This window comes from Enhydra lutris, unplaced genomic scaffold, assembly GCF_002288905.1.
Source record: "Enhydra lutris kenyoni isolate GAN:26980312 unplaced genomic scaffold, ASM228890v2 scaffoldscaffold13, whole genome shotgun sequence".
Taxonomy (NCBI): domain Eukaryota; kingdom Metazoa; phylum Chordata; class Mammalia; order Carnivora; family Mustelidae; genus Enhydra; species Enhydra lutris.
The window spans coordinates 49,040,163-49,065,358 of NW_019154097.1; the positions used below are offsets into that span (position 1 = coordinate 49,040,163).

A 25,196-nucleotide genomic window follows, 5' to 3' on the forward strand; every position below is an offset into this window, starting at 1 on the left:
GTTTATTGTGTCCCGCCCCTGAGGCAGTCACCCAACTCCAGTACTGGGGGAGGGATCTCGGGTGTGACCCTTTATTAGAATTCATTCGTGATGAGAAGACAGAAATGGAAGGAGCCATCAGTTTTCTCCTTAGATGCCTTCAGGCAAATTCTACCAGACTTTTGTGGGCAAGGGCTGGGAAGGTGGAGAGGGTGTTGGAGCAGATGGCTCTGTCTGTGGTCCTTGGAGGCCTTCCACACCCACTGGCTTCTGAGTCTTCCAGTCTGGCCGGGGTCCTTATCAGAGGCTGTGACCCGCTGGGCAGCTCAGTCTAAGGAAGTCATCCTCCAGTCCCACTCGTCAGGCCTTTATGAGAGAATATAGGGTCTCCTCTTGGGGGGCCTCCTTGGGACAGAGGCGGGGAGGTGCTGCCGGTGATGAGGAGCTGGAGAGGGTGAGGGAGGCATAGAGGATGGGATTGTCCTGGGCTTCATCCTGGTGAGAAGGAAGGAGAGGGGGTGAGACAGTGGAAGGGGAGCTGTCCCCACCTGAGAGCAGTAATCTGGCACCTGAGTATTCACCAACACTGCGTGCAGTCCCTCTATTCCCTTCACCCCACCTTCTCCAAACTTTTCTTTTTCTTTTTTTTTTTTTAAAGATTTATTTATTTATTTATTTGACAGAGAGAGAGAGAGATCACAAGTAGGCAGAGAGGCACAGAGAGAGGGGGAGGCAGGCCCCCTGCTGAGCAAAGAGCCCGATGCAGGGCTTGATCCCAGGACTCTGGGATCATGACCTGAGCTGAAGGCAGAGGCTTAACCCACTGAGCCACCCAGGAGCCCCCAAACTTTTCTTTAATTCCTTCAGGCCATAGTCTGAGATGCTTACCTCGGGCTCCAGCTTGGGCTCCAGCCGGGGCTCTGTTTGTTGTCCTAGAAAAAAATCAAGGTGTGCTGGGGTCAGGTGCCTACGGCCAGGGTAGAGAAATGGACTGGAGCCTCCAGCAGTGAGGTCATCTGCTGTGTCAGGACCAGGGTCAGGACTAGGGATGGGTGGGGCATGTGCGTGAGCAGGGAGTGTGTAGGGAAGGATAGAAGTGATGGCAGTAAGAACTCACTTTTAATCCTGATGTTCTCATACTTCTCCTCAGTGTTTTGGAATGATCCCCTGTATAAGAAGGAGAGGGCAGAACGTGGGTTAGAGGCTGGACAGAGGAGAGTTCAAACCTGTGTGGGGCTGGTTCTCTGTGCGTGTGTGCGTGTGTGTGTGTGTGTGTGTGTGTATGGGCGGGGAGGGGCACTGGGAAGGCCTGACACTCTGAGGTGAGCTCTGTTTTGAGGCTCTCAGGAGGCATCCTGGATTATCCGAGAGGCAGTTTGCTGTGTCGCCAGTAGAGGTCCCACAGGCCTATTGAAGGCGGATGGAGAAGCGGCTTTGTTGGAAGAGCCTTGGGAAGGGTGAAGTCTTGTCTTGCCTTGTGGTTGTTGGTACAAGCTAGAGAATGAACACCAGCTCTACCCACCTCAGGTCTTCCGGTGGGTGCCCAGGCCAGAGGGGAGAGAGGGGAGGGAAGGGGCTGGAGAGAAGGACAGAAGTCCAGAAGAGGGGCTGGAGGGACCGGGAGGTGGGAAGGTAAAGAGGAAGAGGGCTCCAGAGGGAGGGAGGGAGGCGAGGTTAAGAGCTGAGGAGGGAAGTGGCTCTGAGAAAAGAGACACTCCCTGGGAAAGGACCAGGATAGCAAGTGACAGAGGCCCTGTGCCCTTCCCATAAGGAACTTCCCTATTTCCCAAGAGGGACAAGCACTCACTTGGGTACCGCTCTGGCGTTAGTCTTCAGACCTGTAGGGGAACAGCGGCATGTTAGGGTGCCATCCATATAGAGCGCCTCTCCTCCCTGCCTTCCTGCTCTGTGTGCTCTGAGACCAAACTCCAGAGAGACCAGGGCAGTGGAGCTGCTCTGTTGGACCCACCTGGGACTCAGAGTGACACCTGCTGGCATCCTGAGGCTGCCCAACCCTGTCCTGTGGTTGTCAACACCAAATCAGGAGAGCAGCTCTTGCCTGCATCGTCTTTCTCTCTCAACCTCAATTTTTCTGTTTGTTTCCTTACCCCTTGCTTGAATTCCCCAAGCATCCCTCAACCTTGCTCCTTCTACTGCCAAGGCCCTGCCCACCCATCCCTTCCTTCCACCTTGTCTCAGACCCACTGCTTCCTCCTATCCTGAAACACTGGCTTTTTGTGCTTTCCTGAGTGGTGGTTTTTTCTCTCCTGCCTTGTGAGCCTCATGGCTGGGACCTGGGTCTGAGCTGCAGCCCATTCCTCTCCACCCTCCGCCACTGAAACCCGCCAGTCTCCCCACCCCCCTCTTCCCTTCTCATCCCCCCGAGTCTTTTTGCGGCATTTCCCAAGGATTGGCGCCTGCATCACAGACATGCCCTCCACCACCCAACACCATCCTGGAAGGTCCCACCATCCACGGAGACAACCCTCTGGACACACGGGACTCCTACGTCCCCCAAACTCCAGGACCCTCCCTTCTGCCATACCCTGGACTTTTTTTTTTTTTTTTAATCTCTTGGACTGAGAACTCTGATATATTAAATGCCAGCATCATTTCTATGCTACAACTTTCTTTCCAGCTTTCTCCTATTATCATCCTGCTTGCTATGCCTGCGCTTTGACCCCATGAACTCTTGTCCCTTAATAATCCACTTTCTTTCAGGCTGTCCAAGCTCCCTGCTGATCCTCTCCTCTGCATTCCCCCTCTCACGAGCTCCTTGACCCCTCCTGTTCCCCTGTCCTTAGGCCACACTTAGCTGACACATCTCTAATTCTGGATGAGGCCTATGACAGCGGACGCTCTTTGCTTACCCAATTTCCATTTATTTCTTTGTACTCAGTTACAGAACCTTGGTTTTATTTGGGGTGGCAGTGTGCTCCACTGATAGATTTGGGGAAAATGACTATATCCTCGCCAATACGATTCAAGGGGAAGTTGTGGGTACGATTTTCAGGAAGACTGACTAAAGGACAAACAGCTGCAGGATGGTCTTTTTGTCCTTTCTTCCTTCCTCCTGTTTCCTGCCTGGATTCAGAAATGATGGCTGGACTTGGCCATCTTGGATCATGAGGCAACCTTCAGTACAGAAGCCAGTAGCTAGGACAGTGAGCAGGAAGCTAGAAGCCTGAGTGCCCGAGGACAGCAGCCTCTGCCATCTGCCTCCTCATCCTTTTCTATGAGGGGAAACAAGGAACTCTGTCTTAGGTAAGCCCTGTTACTTTTCGTCTCTGATGCCAGCAGGGGAACATAACTTCTAACCAACATGTTCTAGAAGTTTCTACACCTGCACGGGGGAGACATGATCATGCGCAGTGATGCTTTTACAGAGCTCTGGCATCTCATCTGGGTGGAATCCTGAAATACCATCTTCTGTTCCCTCAGTGACTGTCACAGCTCTTCCTCTCCAACCCTCAGCCTCACTCTAGAGAAAACTGTTGTGACTTTTCCTCTGCAGAATGAAGAGCAATTTGTATATGTTGAGTTTGTCAATATTTTTCTTCATGGCTTTTAGGTTTTACATCATACTTAGGGAGGGCATCTCCACTGCATTGACATAAGATGGTCTCACATGCTTTCCTCGAGTATGGGGTTATTTTCCCCCTCATTTAACTCTTTGATTGATCTCTGTGGAAGTTATTTTGGTGCGAATTATGAGATAATATTATTTTCTCCAGATGGCTGCTCACTTGTTCCAGCACCGTGTGCTGAGTGACTCTCATCTTTCCCCATTGATTAGAAATGCTGCTTATTAGCCTACTAAATTCCTGAATTTATTTTGATCTGTTTCATCCTGCCTATATTGGGGCTTTTCTCTTCTCGGATATTGGTTTATCTGTGTTTTCATAGGACAGGATCGAATCATTTTAATCATTACAGCTTAAAATTGCAGGCACTAATGCTCATATGGTCCTTATTCTGTGCCAGGATCTACTCTCGATGCGTTCCATGTGATTGTCAGGACAACCCCCGGGGTGAGTGTGACTCTTCTCGTTTTACCGACGTGTGAGCTGGGGCAGGGAGTAATAGTACCGCTGCACCGGAGTTTCCGCAGCCAGAACCTGACTGCAGCCGTCCGGACTCTGTGCTCTTCACTCTGTGCTTTAGTATCTCCCGCAGCTAATCTCCTCTCACTGAAAGTTTTCTTCAGAGGAATTTCAGATCAATACTGGAGGCTGGTGGGGTGTAAATGATGAACGCCTCTAGCCCTGTCCTCTTGAGCTATAGATGCAGACACCCACACTGCTGAGGGACATCTCTACGCAGAGACCACACAGGCACATCTCCAACATATCCCAGACTAAGGAACCATCGTCCTCCCCCAAACATGGTCTTGACCCCTGTGTTCTCTAATTTGCTTGGTGGTTTCCCCATGGACTCATTCACCCTAGTTCTTCCCACTCCTTCACCTCTACACCAGCCCAATCCCCAAGTCTTACTGGTTTTCCTTCTTAAACTTTTCCAGGATCTGGCTCTCTCCCTCCACCCACTGCCATTACCTTAGACTGGCCCTGTCTGGCCCACCTCTGGCCCCACCTCTACCCCCAGCAGCACAGACTGATGGATCTGTAAGGCAGACCTGAGGTTGCCACTTCCCTGCTTCATGTTGCCTCTGGGATCAGAGCCTCTTGGGAGTCATTTACAAGGTTCTCTTCTCCCATCGCCAGCCTTTTCCACAGCACTGAGCTACCTACGGTTCCCTCACTGATTTCCTGCCCCTGCATGGATAGTGACCTCTTCACTACCCTCACTGTTTGCCTGGCTAATTCTCATATTCTTTGAGACTTTTTGCAGGGTTACTTCCTATGGGAATTCCTCACTGGTTCCCCTCCTTTCTCCCAACCTACCACAGCTCTTTCTAAACGAGGCAGTCACTCCCTCTCCCCTCCCTCCAGCACTGAGTTCCTTGAAAGTAGGACCTATGCTTTATATACATTTGTTATCTCCAATCACCCTGCTCCAGGGTCTGCAGCACTGGTTCTCAAACTTGATCACGCACACAAAAGCACTTGATGAGACCTTTAAAAATTTAGATTCCCAAGCCTGGACCTCAAGCCTAGCAGGGAGCTGCATTTTTTTTTTTTTTTAAGATTTTATATATTTATTTGACAGAGATCACAAGTAGGCAGAGAGGCAGGTAGAGAGAGGAGGAAGCAGGCTCCCCACTGAGCAGAGAGCCCTATGCGGGGCTGGATCCCAGGACTCTGGGCTCATGACCTGAACGGAAGGCAGAGGCTTAACCCATTGGGCCACCCAGGTGCCCCTGGAGCTGCATTTTTTAATGCAGAATGACCCAGGGTCATTCTGATGCAGGTGGTTCTGAGAAACACTCAGTAGGGAAGCTTGGTGGGGGGCATGGCCCGGAACCACTTACCTTTGCTTCTCTTCCGCCTGAGGTAGAGTATCAGTCCCAAAATTGCAATTATGAGCACAGCAGCAGCCAGCGCCACCCCTACTGCAGCTTCCACACTCAGGACTGAAGACGTTGAACTCTTACTGTCTTCCAAGTCACCAACGCCAGTGGTGGTGGGGCCAGTGGTGGTGGGGGTAGTAGTGGTGGGAGCAGTGGTGGTCGTCTTGAGAGCTGAGAAGACATGAGAATTTAGCAGATTCTCCCCTGGAGGTCTGGAGGTTTCTGGATGAAACCGTCACATCTTGTTCCCTACTTTGGGGAATACTGGGGTGGGGGGGGACCACTCTCTGAAGCTCTCACACAGGGAGCGGGTAATGAATCCACATCACCCAGCTTAGATGCTGACTCTACCTCCTATAGGTGGTGTGACCTCAGAACCTCATTTCATCGCCAACAAATAGGGATCCCTAAATTATAGGAAGGAAAAAATTTTTTCATTGTGGTAAAGTATAGGTAACATAAAATTTACTGTTTTAACCATATTTAAGTATATAGTTCAGTGGCATTAAGTACATTCACACTGTTGTGCAACCATCACCACTATCCTTTTCCAGAACTTTGTCGTTTTCTCAGACCGAAACTCTGTCCCCATGAAATACTCACTACGCACTCCCTTTCCCAGCCCCAGGCACCCACTGTTCTGTTCTCTGTCTCTATGAATTTGACTGCTCTAGGAACTTGTTATAAGTAGAACCAAACAGTATTTATTCTTTCTGGATTGTTTTAGTAAGTGATAAAACATCTGTAAAGCACCTAGTATATATTAGAAATATGTTGTTTTAAAAAAGATTTTATTTATTTATTTAACAGAGAGAGAGATCACAGGTAGGCAGAGAGGCAGGCAGAGAGAGAGAGGGACGCAGGCTCCCTGCTGAGCAGAGAGCCCGATGTGGGGCTCGATCCCAGGGCCCTGAGACCATGACCTGAGCCGAAGGCAGAGGCTTTAACCTACTGAGCCACCCAGGAGCCCCAGAAATATGTTTTTAAGACTAAATTAATATATACTGAACTTCTACAAATAGATTGTACCTTTGTAGATGTTTAATGCACTGTTTAAAAACTGACAGAATGCTAAGCTACTGGAAAAAATTCAACGCCAATAAAATCTTTAGGTTAGTATGGACCAAATTTTCTGTCGACCCTCATTGGAAGGGAATAATAAAACCATCCTTTAATTGAGATAAAAATTTTAAACTTGTCAACAAATATACATAACATGCTATCTAGAAAAATAAAATCCGAGGAATACATATTTAAAAAAAAATACCTCCTAGAATGTGACTAAAGCCATACTCTAAGCCAAATTCATAGTATTAAGTGTTTTTATTATTTAAAACCAGAAGAAATTTGAAAAATGAACAAAAGAAGTACCAAAACCAGAAAGAAGCCAGCCCTAAGAAAACTCAGAGAGAAACAAGTAATGAAAGCTATGTAGGAATAAATTTATTAGGAATCAGGACAATAGAAATAAATGCAGGAAGTGGTTATTTAGGGGAAAAACAAACAAACAAACAAGAAACAAAGAAGAAAATAGATAAGACTCTTGCAAACCTAACAAGAGTCTGCTGAAATCATTTGTGATTGCATATGCTCAATTATAGGTTGATAAATTTTAAAAACTCTGAATTGGATGATTTTCTGAAATAAAAACTTTGGAAAATGGAGCTAAGTAGTACAATTTCAGTGAGAGGTAAACCACGAAGTAAGAACTTTAGGGGTATGTGGCTGGCTCGATCAAAAGAGCATGAGACTCTTGGTTTGGGGATCATGAGTTTGAGCCCCACAGCCAGGGTAGATTTTACTAAAAAAAAAAAAAAAGCTTGAAAAAAAAAAGGGGGGGAATTCTATTAAAGAACTACCCATCATAAGGATTCCGAGCTCAGGAGGTTTTATGTGTAAAGTCTTGTGAAAATTCAAGGAACAAATAATTCCCAAATAGATTCTAGAACACAGAGAAATACAGAAAATGATGCAATTCTAATTCATTTCATAAAACGATAACCCTGACACTACTATCCATTCATAATTTCTTTTTTTTTTTAATGCAGGTTAAAACAATAAAGGCCTATGTTTCTTACCAATCTGAGTGGAGGAAAATACCCAGGACTACCACAATGGGAGCCTAGGTTGGCACAACCTTTGGGAACGGATTTGCAAAAAGTAACCTACCCTGGGGCACCTGGGTGGCTCAGTGGGTTAAGCCTCTGCCTTCAGCTCAGGTCATGATCCCAGGGTTCTGGGATCGAACCCCGCATCAGGCTCTCTGCTCAGCAGGGAGCCTGCTTCCTCCTCTCTCTCTCTGCCTGCCTCTCTGCCTACTTGTGATCTTTCTCTCAGTCAAATAAATAAATAAAATCTTAAAAAAAAAAAATGTAACCTACCCGGGCATGCCCTTTGACCCAATGATTTCAGGGCTAGAAATTGATCCTGTGGAAATGCTGAGCAAGTGTTAGAAGGCCTGTGATTAGACGTGTTCTTTGCAACTTTGTTTGTGATGTGGCAGCAACTTAAATGTCTTTAAACAGAAGACTGAGGAAGTAGATTTCGAGACAATGCTGGGGCAGGACACCCTGCAGCCTTTTTTAAAAAAAGGCAGAGCTGTGGGGCACCTGGGTGGCTCAGTGGGTTAAAGCCTCTGCCTTCGGCTTGGGTCATAATCCCGGGGTCCTGGGATCGAGCCCCGCATCGGGCTCTCTGCTCGGCGGGGAGCCTGCTTCCCCCCCCCACCCGCCCTCTGCCTGCCTCTCTACCTACTTGTGATCTCTGTCTGTCAAATAAATAAATAAAATGTTAAAAAAAAAAAGGCAGAGCTGTGTATGTGCTGAAATGGAAAAATACTTTGTTGTACGGGGACATGAAAACAAGTCATAGAGCAGAATAGCATGCAGTTTGATTCTATCTGGGTTATGTATCTATATCTATATCTGCAAGAGAGAACATTTTTCTCAGAAAGAAGTAGTGGTTGGGAGATAAAGTGCAGAGGAAGGAAGGTACTTGTCATTGGATTCGGTTCGGTATTGTTTGACCTTTTTTTTTTTTTTAAATGATGTGCAAGTATTACCAGTGCCTTTATTATTTTCAAAATTTAACATTTATCAAACTTCTATAGGCACATAATTTATTTTTAAAGGTTTTTTTTTAAATATTTTATTTATTTGACAGAGAGAGATCACAAGTAGGCAGAGAGGCAGGCAGAGAGAGAGGAGGAAGCAGGCTCCCCGCTGAGCAGAGAGCCCGATGCGGGGCTCGATCCCAGGACCCTAGGATCACGACCTGAGCCGAAGGCAGAGGCTTTAACCCACTGAGCCACCCAGGCGCCCCGGCACATAATTTATTTTTAAAAAGATTTATTTATTTGAGAGGGAGAGTACGGGGGAAGGTGGAGTGGAGGAAGAGGGAGAGAGAGAATCCCAAGCAGATTCCCTTCTGAGTGCAGAGCAGGACAGGAGCTCAGTCTCAGGATCCTGAGATCAGGGCCTGAGCCAAAACCAAGAGTCAGTTGCTTAACCAATTGCACCCCCCAGGCGCCCCAAAAGGCACATAATTTAAAGAGTCCACAAATTCCATACAGTGTATAAAAACAGTAGCCCCTGCATAAGCCCACCGTTAGCTATTTCTTCTGACATTAGCCTTGTTTTTCTAAATCACATGCACCTACTGCTGTTTCTTGACTTAAGTCGTATTTATTTACTTCCTACCGTTGAAACTGAGGATTTAGATCCCTCACACCCCCACTTTCACCATCTTACTCGACCCTCCAGGATTCAATGTTCTTTTCATGACAAGGGTTCTTCACCTGGCTTCCAGGACACTGTTCTCTCTTTGTTCTTTTCCTGCGTCCCTAGTAGCTCCTTCTGTCTTCTTATTGATTCCTCCTTTTCCCAACCCGAAACAGTCATGGGACCTCCTTAGTTCAGTCCTAGGACCCCCTCTCTATCTACGCTCACTTCCCAGATAATTTATCCAGTCCCATGGCATTAACTAGCAGCAACATACTAATCCTGACCAAAGTTACGTACCCAGCCACCTCTCTCCCCACACTGCCAACTCCTAAATCTCACGCCTCCTCACACCTCCATTTGTTTGTCTTGTAATGTCTCAAATTTCAGTTGTCCTTAACTCTTGATCTCCTCCCAAGCCTGTTCCTCCCCCAGGTCCCCATCTCGGCAAATAGCAGGTCCATCCCTCAAGATGCTCAGGCCCAAAGCCTTAGAGTCACTCTTGCTTCTTCTCTTTCTTACCCCCACAACCCATCATCTGCACATTCTGTCTGCTCAGTCTTCCAAATATAGACAGTATCTCCCCTGCCCTCGTTGTCACCCTATTCAAGGCCTCTCACCTCTCACTGGTGTTCCTGCCGGTGACCTTGCTCGTCTTTACAGTCTGATTCTCCACACAACAGCTGGAGGGACACTCAGAACACATCAGTGCACATCAGGACATAGCAGGAAACCCTCACTAGATTCATTGTGCGAGTGAAAGTTCTTTTCTTGGTTTTCAGAGCCACACGGGATCTGCCCCCGCTGCCTGTTCTGATCTCACCTCCTGTACCATCAGCTTCTTCATCTGTTTCAGCTGTACACGTCCCACCCCATGGCCTCTGCCCTGCCGATCCCTCTTGACTGGAACATTCCTTCACTTCCTACAGATCTGTGCCTGGGCTGGATTTTTCTGCTGGCTTCTCTTAGATCCACTCCCTGACTCTTCTCCACCTGCTTTGTTCCTTTGGAGGTTGGTTTTGGTAGGCTCTCACGCACTGGTTCCTATTCAGTGGCCATTGGAAGTCACCATCAGGGGATAGAGGGAGAGGGGCTCCTGGGTGGCTCAGTTGGTTAAGCGTCTGCCTTCGGCTCGGGTCATGATCCCAGAGTCCTGGGACAGAGCCTCACATCGGGCTCTCTGTTCAGCACGGGAGCCTGCTTCCCCTCTCCCTCTGACCCTCCCTGCACCACCTCCCACCTCCACTCATGCTCTCAATCTTGCTCTCTCTCTCAAATAAGTAAATAAATAAAATCTTTAAAAAAAGAGAGATGGAGAGAGGAGGGTAAGTCATGGCAAAACTGTTGGCCCCCTCCTCACTGGATCTTGTATTAATCTGGGGTTTCAGAGACATAAAACCAATGGGGTATAGAAAGAGATGTAGAGTTTTGAGGAACCGGTTCATGTGATTATGATAGCTGAGAAGCCATTGTGTCTGCAAACAGGAGTCCCAGAAAAGCTGGGGGTGTGGTTCCAGGCCAGACCTATAGGTTTGAGAACCAAGGAAACCATTTATATAATTCCCAGTGTGATTCTAAAATCCCAAGAACCAGGAGCTCTGCCTGAGGACAGAAGAAGTGGTGGTCCCTGCCCATCCTCTACTTTTTTGTTCTTTTCAGGCCCTCAAGGGTTTGGATGATGCCCACCCACTGCTAAACTCTTCTGGAAATGCCATCATAGACATATCCAGAAAGAATGTCTTACCATCTCTCTCGGCATCCCTTAGCCCAGCCAAGTTGACGCCTAAAACTAACCATCCCAGACATGTTGACTCTCTCTCCCCAGAAGCTACAGCCCCTCTCTGGTCCCAGTACCTTCTCTCTACCTGGCTCCTCCATCCTGGAGATGGTTGCAGGTGTGTCCCATCCCTGACTGGTTTCCCTACCCTGTGCTCTACTCAAACCTCTTCTCAGTCACCCTGTTACAATGGCTGCTTTCTCCTGGTTCTAATGTCCCTCGGGCCTTTCCTTTTCCAGCTGAATAGGGTAACACCCCTAGCAACCTTTATCCCCCAGATTCTGCTCCGTTTCCCTGCTTTTCTCTTTTCACCACCATTCAACACACAGAATTAATGTGTTGGATTTCTCTTCAGCCTTCTTTCCATACTTATGTGCAAGAGGCATTGTTGTGGACATGTTTAGCCTTTTTTTCCCTTTCTTTCCTGCTGTTTCCCTAATGTCTGTATTAGCACCTTACACACAGTAGGCATTCAATAAATATTGTTGAATGAATGAATGAATGTAAGAATATTCTCTTAGAATTTCAAAGCATTCAACTATTGTCTTCCAGCTTCCTCTGTTGCTATGGAGACCACCAGAGCCTTGGTGATTCCCAAATTTCCTGTGGCCTGTTTTTTCCTCCTCGGAAGTTTTTTTCCATCATCTTTTGGTCCCTGACATTCTGAAATTTCATGTTTCAGTGTCTCAAGGTAGGTCTTTTTATTTTTACCCATTACTCTGGGCTCCTTTGTTCTGGAAAATTTAGAGAGTTATTTGGTCGATATTTTCTTCCAACTACCTTCTCTCTTCTCTGTCTCTGGAACTCCCATAATTCAGAGGCTGGAGTTCCCAGACCAATCCTCAATTTTTCCTCTTTGTGACTTTCCTATGGCTGTTGTAAGAAATGACCACAAACTGGGTGACTTAAAACAACAGAAGTTTAGTTTCTCTCAGTCCTGGAGGCCAGAAGTCAGAGAGCAAGGTGTTACTAGGGCCTCACAACCTTGGGAGGCTCTAGGGGAGACTCTGTTCCCTACTTCCGCCAACTTCCAGACTGCACCACTGAGTCTCTGCTCTGTGGCCACACTGCCTTCTCTTCTGTGACAACTGAGTCACATCTGTTACCATGTAAGGTAACAGCCCGGGTTCTGGGGGCTGGGATGTGGAAATGATGAGGGAGCAGGAGGCTGGCTTAGGACAAAGCAAAAGCTGGCACCTTGCACCCCCTCTCCACCCGCTCCCCTCAGTAATATGTGTGACATTCCTCAGGCACCTCTGGCTGCCCTAAAAGAAAAACAAATAGTTAACTTGCAGAGATCACAGTCCTGCAAGACAGGAGTCTCCCTTGGTTTACCAATGTCCTAGAGATTTACAACAAAGAAGCTATCTAACAATAGCACAATTTCCAGAGGCAAATAACTCAGTTCCTCAAGCCCTAAATAAAGTTAAATTTCTTCTAAACCCAAATCTCACTAACAAGGACACTTGATAGGAGAAATGTGAAACTTTATCTCTAGATCTCCAAGATAGTGTTGAGAATCATTCCCAAGCATATGGCCCACTGATATACATCTAAAGGGTCTCACAAGAAGATTTTTACTACTAGTAATGAATAATCTTTCTCCCAACAATAGCTAGCCCCTCAAGGTCCTGGAGACCTTGCTTCCAAAATTCCTTAGAGACTAGCATCATCCTCTTTGTCCTCACATACCCAACTCCTGTGTATATAATCAGCCACTCCTCAGGATAACGGTGCAGCATCTCCATCTGCCCCCGGGTCCTGTCCCTGTGCTCTAATAAACCACCTTTTTGCACCAAAGATGTCTCACGAGTTCTTTCTTGGTCATCGGCTCTGGACCTCAGCCCACCGAACCTCACCTAGGTTCTAGAATTTCATCAGAAATGTCTTTGTGGGGCCTGCTATCCAACCCACCACAGTTTCCAGATCCGTGAGTCTTTGTCAGCCTTCTGAGGTGTATCTATCAAGTTGATCTCGCAATCCTTTTACTGGGTTTTCCATTTTTGCCATCATAGCTTAAGTTCCTAAGAGCTCCTAGTCTGTTTGGAAAGCTCCCTCTGTTGCTCCATGCTTGTGTTCTCAACTTTCTGAAAATGGTGGTTATCTGAGTTTTATTCTCCCTCCATTGTTCTGGTGCCTTCCAGCTACTCCCCTTTGCTCCCCACCACCCCATTTGTTTTGCTGTGTGTTTCATGGGGAAGGATTCCTTAAGTGTCTAATGTAGTCATAGTTTTAAATGGTGTCTCTAGGCACAGCAGAGGTGAGAGGTCAATCCTCAGGGCTGGAGGATTCCTGGAGAGGCCAAAACCCAATGTCCTTGTCCCCTTGGAGGCCGATGTGCAGAAGCCATGCTGACTGGAAGCGGTGTGTGTGGTCTGGGAGAAAGTGCTTGTCTGCTACTGGGCTGTAGGATCTGTTAGGATTTCTGGATGCTTTGGGGTTTCCACCAGACAGATTTCCCAGAGAAGAATCTCCTGATTTCTTGCCCTTAGCGGGATGGGGGATACCAGCTGGGTTGCCTGAGAACTGGGAGGCATCTAAGGGGGCTGGGCGTTTAGGGTCTCATCAGTTCACCAAATCTCCAGTTTTAAGGACTGACCCTTGCCCCCAGTATGCCTGGGGTACTGCCCCCAACGTCCCTCTGGTTCATACTTTCTGGAAAGCAGATCTCCAGTCCGTTGGGTGGGGAGGGGGCACAGAGGTTTCCCTGCTTCTTAAATAGATTCTCGCCCAATCCTCCAGCTTTCTGACACCCTTTCACTCCCACTGTCAGGCATTCTGGGGTTGCCCTTGCTGAACTGTCGAGGGGTTTTTGTAGTTAAAAAACTGCCTTCCTTCCGGGTCTCCCCACTGCTGGTTTAGGGCTAAGCTCCCTGGTCTCCTAGGCCAGGTACATTAGTCTACGTGTTTCCAGCTTCCCAAATACTGTTTTTGACCACATGACTCACACACTTTTTTGTCCTTGTGGATTTTGTCTTAAAATTTTCCTTTGCTTAGCATGGAGGACAAGGTGAGTTAGAGAGGAGAAGGGAGTTGAGGGAAATTGGAAGGGGAGGTGAACCATGAGAGACTATGGATTCTGAAAAACAATCTGAGGGTTTTGAAGGGGCGGGGGGTGGGGGGTTGGGGGAACAAGGTGGTGGGTATTGGAGAGGGCACGGATTGCATGGAGCACTGGGTGTGGTGCAAAAACAATGAATATTGTTACGCTAAAAATAGATTTAAAAAATTTTTAAAAAGTATTTTAAAATATACTTTTACAGGGGCGCCTGGGTGGCTCAGTGGGTTAAGCCGCTGCCTTTTGCTCAGGTCATGATCTCAGGTCCTGGGATCGAGTCCCGCATCAGGCTCTCTGCTCAGCAGGGAGCCTGCTTCCCTCTCTCTCTCTCTGCCTGCTTCTCTGTCTACTTGTGATCTCTCTCTGTCAAATAAATAAATAAAATCTTTAAAAAATATATATATATATACTTTTACAAATAAAAGTAAAAATAAATAAATAAATAAATAAATAAATGTGATATTTAAAGAAATTCTACTAAAAAATGAAAGAAAGAAGGCACAAGGGCTGACAAACTTTCCAATGACAAAGAACAGAGTGTCGCAAAATGAACATGCAAAATAATGTAATTCGATCATGTAAGCAATGCAAAGCATTATGAAAGTTGTTGATATTTGTTTTGTAAAACTAAATATAGGATTCATACACAGTGCTTGGAACAAGTAAGACCAAGGTATGAAAATTATTAAGTCCACACACATGGCATAAAAAATGCCTCCATCAGAAAGGATGAATACCCAACTTTTGTATCAACATGGATGGATCTGGAAGAGATTATGCTGAGCGAAATAAGTCAAGCAGAGAGAGTCAGTCATCATATGACTTCGCTTTTTTGTGGAGCATAGGAGATGACACAGAGGACATGGGGAGATGGAGAGGAGAAGGGAGTTGGGGGAAATTGGAGGGGGAGGTGAACCATCAGAGACTGTGGACTCTGAAAAACAATCTGAGGGTTTTGAAGGGGTGGGGGGTGGAAGTTGTGTCAGCCTGTTGCCCCATGGAGGTCACGTATTGCATAAACAATGAATTCTGTTACGCTGAAAAGAAATTAATTAAAAAAAATTTAAAAAACAAAAACAAACAAACAAACAAAAATTTCCCTTTGCTGTCATTTTAGTAGAGTTTGGTAGGGAGGAGAGGTAAACGTGCCTATAACCCAGTGTTTGGCCAAAATTTATGCAATATTTTCTAGTGAAAATTATAGAAAATGAACATTCAAAAAACAATGTTGCATATTAGTTAAAAAAATAGAGGATTTAGAGGAAAGCGTCTTGTGAAATATTCACATGGTCTGTGGAAAAACACTGCGGAGGTTCCTGAGGGATATAAAATAGCGGCCATTCTGGTGGGAAGATTGGACTCACACTGATTTCCGTTTCTGTCAATTGCCTTATAGGTTTAAGGCAATTCTGGTTTTAAAAATACCTATAAGTGTTTTCTTCAGAACTTGGTGAGCTTATTCTAATATTCATGTGAAACAATAGACCAAAACAATAGTAAGGTTTTTAGGGAACTAACATGGTTCTGATGGACATAGACTTACCAGCCACTGAACCGTGACAAGTTACAATCCCTAGAACAGTGCGGTAGCGACAAAAGAAAAGACAGGGAAATGGAGTTGACAGACCAGAAGTGGGTGCTATCCTATAAAAAGGCCAGGCCTATGAGTCAATGGAGAAGAGAAAAAAAGATTTCATAAATCTAGCTGGGACGCTTGATTTGTTTCTTGCTATGAAAATCAATTTAGTTCTTTACCTCACACCATATACCAAAAGAAATCCTCACCAGATTAGTGAGTTTTACTGTCAAAAGAAAGCATACAAAAATCAGAAGAAATTAAAATATTTTCAGCCCCTAGCGGAATATAGGATTTTGGGCTAAGACATAAAAAGAGGAATTTACAGAGGAGAATACAGTGAGATTTGGATACAAAAAGAAAACATCTATATGTAAAAAGCATGATTAAGCCAACCACAGGCTTCTCAGTTCTACTTGCTGCAAATTTCCCTTAGGGTGATGTTTTTGTGTGGTGATACTTCACTTAAGTAAAAACTTTTCTTTTTATTACTTCTCTGTATTTTAAAAATTATTAGCATGAATATCCAATTAATTGTACTAAATGAAAAAATTAATTTATTGCTGAAGAACTCATAGCAAATGTGACTGAAACTGAGAAATGAGAAAAGTTAGAAGAATTAAGGAAGGAAGAGGAGGAGGGGTCTGAGAAGAGCCAAAATCTCCCCAAAATGGCCACTTACGGGAAGATGCAGAAGGTGCCCGAAATATAAACCCAAGCCTGTCTGGCCTAATTCAGTCGTGAGCCATTTTCTATTTGCTCTAAAACCAGCGCAGTGGTCCTGCGGGGCAGTGGTTACCAGGGCTGGGGACACAGACGGTGACCTTCCCGCCAGCAGCGGTGATGTGTAGTGTGGAACTGCCAGCTTGAGTAGCTGGAAAAAGCAAACCCCCGGTTTTTTGTTTTTAAGGATGTCTACAGACAGCGCACCCCCAGTGCCTGCTCCTGGGAGAGATGCCCTCCCCCCTGCTGTGGGGACCAACCCAGGTTCAAGTTCCCACGGGCTGCTGAGTTACATGGAGGATCAAGTAATGTAGCACATCCCATTATTCATGAACAATAGGTCAAGACAATGATAGCATCAGGTCAGCTGGTGAGGCTGAGCAGTTACTGGTTAAGCGGAGGCTCCAGGGTTAAGCTGGCTTCAAGTCCCACCTGAACCGCGATGGTGGCTTTGGGTGGGTCCTTAGTTGTTTGAGCCTCAGTGTCCCTATCTGTGGCAGGAAGACGGCGGCAGTACCTGCTGTTACTGTAGGGCCCTGGGGCAGGTTAACCACGGCAACACATACCAAGCTGTTCACCCCACAGGGCACAGTGAGCGGGAGCGGCTGTATTTCTGCTGCAGCCGTGCCTCTCAAAGGCCAGCACGGAGGGGCGAGATTGGAGGGGACAACGGGGACAGTACAGACAGAGGTGGGGACTGGGGATGGGGGAGCAAGGAGGGTAAAAAGGATGGAGGCAGGGGAAGAGGGAGATGGGAAAAGAGAGGAGGGATGAGGCTGGGCGGGGAGCACTGTTGTCTGGGCTCCAAGGAACAGAGCAGAAGGAAGTGGGGGGATCGGGAAAACAGGTCATGGTACCTTGCCAGGGGACCGGGCTCTCAGGTGGGTCATCTTTGGGTACCTGCTGGGTGTGCTGGGCTGAGCCCATGGCTGGGGAGACACAAGACTAGGGTTGGCTGGGGCTGTGCACATGGATGCATGACAAAGGGAAGGCAGCTCACATCCTGAAGAAGTCAGGACAGCCGGCCTGGGGGCAAGGGCAGGGAGACAGGCTGGAGGCCCCCCCCTCCTTGCTTAGGGCAAGAAGGGAGGATAACTGGGGAGCCCAGAAGGTGCTGAGGCTGGGGGAGTGGGGCCTGGATCTGGAGAGAGCAGTGAGGGGGTGGCAAGGAGAGCAGCCCAGGCCTGGGGAGATGGCAGAGAAAGAGTAAAGTCGTCAGAGGGCTGGGGAGGAGGTGGTGTGGGGAGAGGAGTTTGAGAGAAGGGCACACAGGAAGAGTGGGGCCTGGGCCAGGCCTGGGGGATGCGGGCACCCTGGCCTTTAGGAGCCTCAGGGTGAGTGTGGTGGCTGCCAGGGCAGCTGGACTCACCGGGGGTGATGGTGAGTTTGGTTCCTTCCAGGGCCTGCCATACCTTCTTGCCGCATCTTAATGTTTCCACTTGGATCCGGCAAAAGTACATATTCCCATCCTTCTCCTGCAGGTTCGATATCTGCAGGGAGCCAGTCCTCTGACCCACTGACAATTCAAGGGAGATCCGGTTCTTGTAGTCCGGATGGATGAAACGCCGAGTACTGTTGTAGATGAACTCCCCATGGAAGTGTGTCCGTCTCAAGGCTACACTCACTCTGGGATCCTTGGCTAACTCCCAGTCGTGATAGAAGGAGAAACGGATGCGGACGGAGCCACCCTTGGGGGCTGAGAGGTGGTCGGTTTGGTTGATTCCATAGCTAGTACTTGGATCACATTCTGCTGAGCTACCTGCAGGAGCGGGGAGAGGTGAGACTTGAAGCCACTGGGAGAGATGAAGAGGATAACCCCAGCCCTTCTGACACCCTCCCCAATGGGCAGTAGTGGGACAGATAGTAGGACTGGCTCTCTGGCCTGGGTGTTCCCCTCCCCAGGCATGGGGTAGGGAGGAGGGTGAAGGGTTGGGGCTGACCAGCACTATGGGACCAGCCCGTCTCTTGCGGGGGCCGGGAGGCCTGGCCAGCTCCCCCAGCAGACCCCCTCTCCAGCTGCCCAGCCACAGCCCTTGCTGGGGACTCGCTGGGCCTCGGGGCAGAGCCAGGGTGTCCCGGACACTCACCGGCCTGCAGACGTGAGGGCAGCAGCAGCAGAGACAGCAGCAGGAACAGACCCATTGCCTCACTCTCCTCCCCAGGGAGGAGACGACAGCAGCTCCGTCAAGGCCAAAGGGGAGGCCCTAGGAGGTGCCTCCTTGGGGAGTCAGGAGACACCCAGAGAGCGTGGATTAGGCCCCTTCAGAAGAGCAGAGAGGGTGAGAGCCTTCCCCAAACTCACCCGTCCCCAGAGTGACCAGCACTTCCTTTATCGATCTGGTTTCTTCTTTTCCTATATTGCAAAAGTGCTTCCTTGTGGTCAGAGCCCAGAGAGCCATGACAGAGACCCCCAGCCTCTATCTTCCTGCAGAAGGCCATGGTTCTGACCTTGGCTGTGTGTGACCTCTCCTCTTCTGCCTCCACTCCTGGCCACTGCCAGCACCTCTACCTCTCCTTAGGAGTCACTCTCTGTCTCTCTAGCTCTCCTTTTCATTGGCTGAGTGTCTCTTGGCCTCTGTCTGTCCTCCCAGGTGAAGGGGTGCCAGCAGGACCAGCTCCAAGTCTGCCAGCGAGAGGACAGGCAGCCAGGAGTCTCTGAGGAGAGAGAAGGAGGAGGGAACCACTGGTGGTCAGATGCCCTCGACCTCCAGCCCCAGCACCAGGAACACCCAGCTTGCTCTTTGTCCCTCTCCTTCCTGGCGGGGTTCCACTTCAGCCCCTCCCCTGCTGTCCTGTGTAGGACCCAAGTCTACCAGTCCCCTTCCCTGCCCTGATCAGGTCCTTTTGTGCAGTCTCATACCCTCCCTGTGGTTAAGCGGTAAGGGTGGACCTTCTGGAGGCCATTCCTTGATCCCCCAGGATGCAAGACCATATTTGTAAGTCCTTCTGTTTTCCACTCTAGATGAGGAGACCAAGGCTCAGAGGAGACCTGCCCTAGGTTGTATGACTCTCAGGTGGGAGACTCAGGACTCAAACTCCAGTCTTGCAGAGTCCACAGAGCATTCTGCTCCTTCTGGACGCTTCTGTCTGGTTGTCCCACACAACCTCTGGGCCTCAGCTCCTGAGAGCAGAGTTCTGGAGGGTGACTCTCGGGAGACTATAGTTTTCTAATGCTCCTCAGGTGATTCCCTCCACAGCTGGGAGAGTCCTGACTCATCCAAAGCCTTCCTTGACTAGGAGGGATATAAGGCCCAGAGCAACAGAGTCACCCTGGTGACAGTCTCTGGACCATCTCCAAAGGAGCGCATTGCCAGCTTGTGACTGGTGGCGGGTGGGGGTGAGAGATTGGGACTGGGACCTCTGGTGACTCATTGGGCAGGTTCTAGGAGGCTCTGCTCCCTCCCTCCCCCGGATGAGGTTGGCGTTGGCTTACTGAGTAGATGGTGATGAGGGGAGAACATGATTTCATCACAGGAAGTGGTCTTATCTTCTGGAGGTGGAAGCAAGCAGACCGACTTCCTTTCTCCTTTTCTGTTTCTTCCCCAGATCTCACAGTTTTTTTCCACTCTTCTCCCAGGCCAGCCAGTCAGCCCCTGCCCTTTCCCCGTGTCTGCAATTCTTACATTTCCTGTCAGGCCTGAAAAGAGAAATTCTGCATTTTCGTGGAATGGCCTTATCTGAGCCAGGCCCTAAACACCCATTGCCTCATTTTCAGCTTTAAAATATTGTGTGGTGAATGTATTTTCACCAATAGGAAATTGAGGCACCATCAAGAAACTGAACCTTAATGTCATGGAGTCCTCTGGGCTGTGGAAGGTGGTTGGGCGAATGGTAACAGGTGGAAAAGTGGACAGAAGAGAGGACAACGGATTGACTGCCTTTTTGGCAGCTCTTCTAGAGGGTGGCCTGGTCTGTCTGAGGGGTGACACCTGAGTTCTATTTCCACCTTGTCTCACTAGCTATGGGACCTGGCTGGACAGTCTCCTTTTGCCTGGCCACCCAAGAAGGGGGCTGGACCCCACTAGTGGGTGCCCCAGCCCATTCTGTTGGGCAACATGGCATGTTTACTAAATATGCATGTTTACTAGCTAAACTTTGGCAGAGTATCTGCTGTCCAGGTGCCTCGGGTCCCATTGTTCCCGTATACGGTATCCCTATATGCAAGCTGCGCATTTCATGTCCTGTTCAGCCCCGTGGGCCCAGCTGGATCCCCAGGATGCCTGGAATTGTGAGGCACGACTTCTGCTCACAGACACTGTGTGGTTTCTGGGTTTGTTCATCCTCCCTTCTCCCAACAGCAATGAGAGTGTCCAGTAATCAGTTCTGAATTGTGGCTCTCACAGAGGGGGTTTCTGGTGGGAGGAGGGCCTGGAATTTTGTGATTCATAGATGGGCAGAGCCTAAATGCAACTCTTTAGCTCAGATGGTGGCCGTAGGTGAGGGGTCAGAAGCCATGTGATGAGGAGAGAGAGAGAGAGAGAGAGAGAGAGAGAGGGCTATGAGCTGTGGACCACACTTTGAGAATTCTACCTTAGATATTCCCCCAAGGTCTTCTAAGTTTTTGTTCTCCCTTTCTCATTGGCCACATCCATCACTGCCCCTTCCCCCTCCACAGTACCTCACCTTGCTCCTACTCCCCCCCGCCAAGGTCAGGAGTAAAGCAAGATGTAAGCTCTCACTACCTCCACTAATTGTGATGGAGTTTCTAGCCCATGCAATAAGACAAGACAAAGAAATAAAAAAATACTCTGTGTTTTCCTAGATTCTGTGTTTATGTAATTTGGCATTCATTCATCACAGGGCAATTGTATTAACTATTTCTTTAAAATTTTCTGCATCCTTGGTGCTCTGGTACCTGTGGCCTTGCTGACTGGGGAAAGATGGTCCTTCCCAAAACTAGCCTATTCTTAGATAGAGCAAAGGGCATTTCCTAGGAACATGCCTTTTGTGTGCGAACTACTCAATCCAGGACCCATCCTCTAAATCACCTCCTTTATCTAACTCTCACCCACCAAGCTAATATTTCCTCTGCCCTGAGTCAGTCCTGTGTCAGGTGCCAGAGAACTAGAGATAGTTGTAACCCGTAACCCAAAGCCCACTGGAATTAATTGAACTAGCCAATCCTAAGCTGTTTCCGCTTCCTTGCTTATCTTGCCAGGGGAAAACACACAAAAGGTTGTGGTCATTGCCTTCCCCTTGGTCTAGCCTCTGCCTCCTCTAGTGCTTCCCCAGGTGGCCCTCTATGGCATGGCATTTTCATTCTCTGCAGGAAATGTAAGTTCTAAAAACCTTTCAGTGTCACTACCCTCTCTGTGTCATCACTCAGTCACCTGTACAAAATAAAATCCTGTGAGTATAAGAATTGAGCCAGAAGACATCCAGATTGGAAGGAAAGAAGGAAAAACTGTTTATTAACAGGTGACTTGATGGTTTATGTAGAAGATCCAATGGAATTGACCAAAAAAGCCACTACAGCTGTAAGTGATTTAAACTAGGTCACAGGGGGCACCTGGGTGGCTCAGTGAGTTAAAGCCTCTGCCTTTGGCTCAGGTCATGATCCCAGGGTCCTGGGATCGAGCCCCACATCGGGCTCTCTGCTCAGCAGGGAGCCTGCTTCCTCCTCTTTCTCTCTGCCTGTCTCTCTGCCTACTTGTGATCTCTGCCTGTCAATAAATAAATAAAATCTTAAAAAATAAATAAATAAACTAGGTCACAGGATATAAAAGCAATACACAAAAATCAATTGTTTTTCTTTTTTTTAAAACATTTTATTTATTTATTTGAGAGAGAGAGACACACACACAGAGCACACAAGTGGGTTTGGGACAGAGGGAGAGGAAGAAGGAGCAGCAGACTTCCTACAGAGCAAGGAGCCCAATGTGGGGCTTGATGCCAAGACCCTGAGATCATGACCTGCATTGAAGGCAGATACTTAACTAACTGAGACACCCAGGCATCCCTCAAGTGTTTTTCTATATACTAATGACAAAAAATGGAAGTCAAATGAAAATAATACCACTTATAATAGCTTCAAAATATGAAATACTTAGAAATAAGTACCACAGAAGATGTATAAGATCCGAACACAAAACTATAAAACATTACTGAGAGAAATTAAAGATTAATGAATGGAGATTTCATACCTAAGTATGAGCAGTATTCAATGCAGTTCAGATGTCAATTCTCCCCCCATTCATACGTACATAGAACACAATCCCAGCCAAATCTCAGTAGGCTCTTTTGTGGAAATTGAATAGCCAATTCTAAAATTCCTATAGAAATTCAAAGTACTTAGAATGGCTAAAAACTGAAAATGAAGAACAAAGTTTACGCTATCTGACTTTAAGACTTATTATAAAGCCACTGTAATCAAAATGTATTGGTGTCAAGGCAGAGAAATAGATCAATGGAACAGAACAGAGTAAAGAAAGAGATCCACAATTCTGGGGTCAGTTTATTTCTAATAAAGATGCAAACGCCATTCAGTGGAGAAATTACAGTCTTTTGAAAAACTGGAAATTTATATTTAAAAATGAACTTCGGGGTGCCTGGGTGCCTCAGTGGGTTAAGCCTCTGTCTTCGGGTCAGGTCATGATCTCATGGTCCTGGAATTGAGCCTCGCATCAGGCTCTCTGCTCCGTGGGGAGCCTGCTTCCCTTTCTCTCTCTGCCTGCCTCTCTGCCTACTTGTGATCTCTGTCAAATAAATAAACAAAATCTTTTAAAAAAATGAACTTCAATTCATATTTTGTACTATCTACAAAAATTAACTCAAAATGAATCATCAGCCTAAATGTAAGTCCTAAAATTATTTAAGAAAAAAAAAAAAAACCAGGAGAAAATCTTTGTGACTTTGGGTTAGGCGCAGATTTCTTAGATTCAACACCAAAAGTATTAAAGAAAATATTGACAAATCGGAGCCTCTCAAAATGAAATCTGTTCTTCAAAAGATGCCATCGAGAAAATGTAAGGAGACACTACAGACTGGGAGACAATATTAGCAAATCACATAACTCACCAAGGATCTGTATCCCAAATATACAAAGAACCCTCAAAATTTGTGAAAAAAGAATCCCAATTGAAAACATGAGCTAAAGATTTGAAGAGACGCTTTGTCAAAGAAGACATACAGCTCACGACCACATGAAAAGATGCGTAACAGCATTAGTCATTAGGGAAACGTGAATGAAAACCACAGTGAGATCACATCACATATCTGCTAAATGTCTCAAACTGAAAGACCAGTGTTGGCAAGGAAGTGGAGCAACTGGGGATGCCATCCACTGCTGGTGGGAATGCACAGAGGTGCAAATATTAAGCCATTCCTTACAAAGTTAGATATATACCTACCTCACGTACACACACACACACGTACCTCCCTCTCCAACCTTTTCAAGTTTGAGAACCACTGCCCTGAAGTTTGAGTCCAAGGACATGGAATTTAAGGACCTCTCTTACCTGTTACCTTTCCTTTTCAGGGAAATCCTGTGAGGTAAAAAGGAGTTTAATTCCTACCCAACAAAGGAAGAAGCGAAGGCCCAGACAGGTCACCTCACTCGCTCCAGTTCCTTCCACTGGGAAGGTCTAGAGTCTGGACGATGCTCAGGTCTGTGTGTCTTTTTTTTTTTTTTTTGGACCCTCCCCACCCCTGCCCACCGCCCACAGGTCTGTGTGCCTTGTGAGCTTGGTGCTTTCCCAAATGACGGTCCTTCTTCCCAGCTCCCACAATAGCTTAACTTCCCCCACCTCGTCTCTCCTCCCACAGCCCTTCCTACGAAAGCCCTCCACTGCTGCTTTCATCCAGCCACTGGTCAATTTCTGGGGAAACAAAGGCAGCAGGGATGTGAGTGTGAGGAGAGGCAGGCCATGGAGTGATGGAAGATGACAGCGGGTCTCTGAGAACGGGGAAGGAAGAGAAACTGGGGGCCAGATCTTGATGTCTACCCTCCCGCACAGTCTGCAGTCTGCTCCTGTACCACAGCTGACACCAGCACTTTGTTTACTTCCTCTTATTTTCCATCGGCGGGAGGAGGCCAGGCTCAGAGAGGGTTGTCCTGTCCTGGTTGGGGGCAGGCACGCAGTGAGCCCTCCAGAAATGAGAGCCCAGCCGGGAAGGGAAGACTCACCCATGTAAAGCAAGTAGAGGGAGGCCCCAAAGTTAATGTTGGAACAGGAGGGCATGATACCTCCCACTTCCTGGGTGCTGGGTGTTTTGCTCATTTGCTATATTCTTTATGCTTTGACATCTGGGGCCTCACTGACCAGGGAGAGACTGCCCCTCGCAGTGCTAGCCAGTTCCTAGAGATAGCAAAGACTTGCCCAGGAGCACGCCTTCCTTTTTATTTTATTTTATTTTATTTTAATTTTTTAAGATTTTACTTAAGAGAAAGACACAAAAAAAAAAAGAGAGAGAGAGAGAGTGAGAAAGAGCATGAGTGGGAAGAGGGGGAGAGGGAGAAGCAGGCCCCCCTCTCAGCAAGGATCCCGATGGGGCGCTTGATCCCAGGACCCGGGGACCATGACCTGAGCTGAAGGCAGATGTCCAACCCACTGAGCCACCCAGGTGCCCCAGGAGCACGCCTTTCATGTGCACACCAACCAGTCTAGAACCCACAAACCACCTCTTCTATGTGACGCTCCAGGAGGGCACTGTTCCTCTGCCCCATTCCCCCAAGACAGCCTTTCATCCACAGAACCTGCTGAAATTATTCCCACTGGTCAGTCCTCAGCCTGCTTATCCGGCTTTGTCTTGTCTTTTCTACAGACAGTATGATAAAGGCTCCTGTCCCTGTTTTCCCTTCACTTCCTCGGCCTCTTGACCGACCTTGGTGTCTCCCAGCATGGCCCCACCCGGAGTTCTGTGCCTCCTATTTCTAGGGAATCTGTGAGGATACG

General features: G+C 47.6%; 1 protein-coding gene across 1 annotated transcript; it reads right to left on the reverse strand.

Annotated features, from left to right (window-relative positions):
• Window positions 1–52: 52 nt before the first annotated feature.
• Window positions 53–18,599, reverse strand: LOC111145843 (paired immunoglobin like type 2 receptor alpha). Its single transcript, XM_022501110.1, has 7 exons — window positions 18,390–18,599; window positions 17,672–18,061; window positions 5,411–5,620; window positions 1,787–1,817; window positions 1,097–1,146; window positions 868–911; window positions 53–474 (listed from the first exon to the last, which is right to left on the reverse strand). The coding sequence occupies exons 1-7, from the start codon at window positions 18,442–18,444 to the stop codon at window positions 340–342; spliced, it is 915 nt and encodes a 304-aa protein (XP_022356818.1). The 5' UTR covers window positions 18,445–18,599; the 3' UTR covers window positions 53–339.
• Between the last annotated feature and the right edge of the window lie 6,597 nt (window positions 18,600–25,196).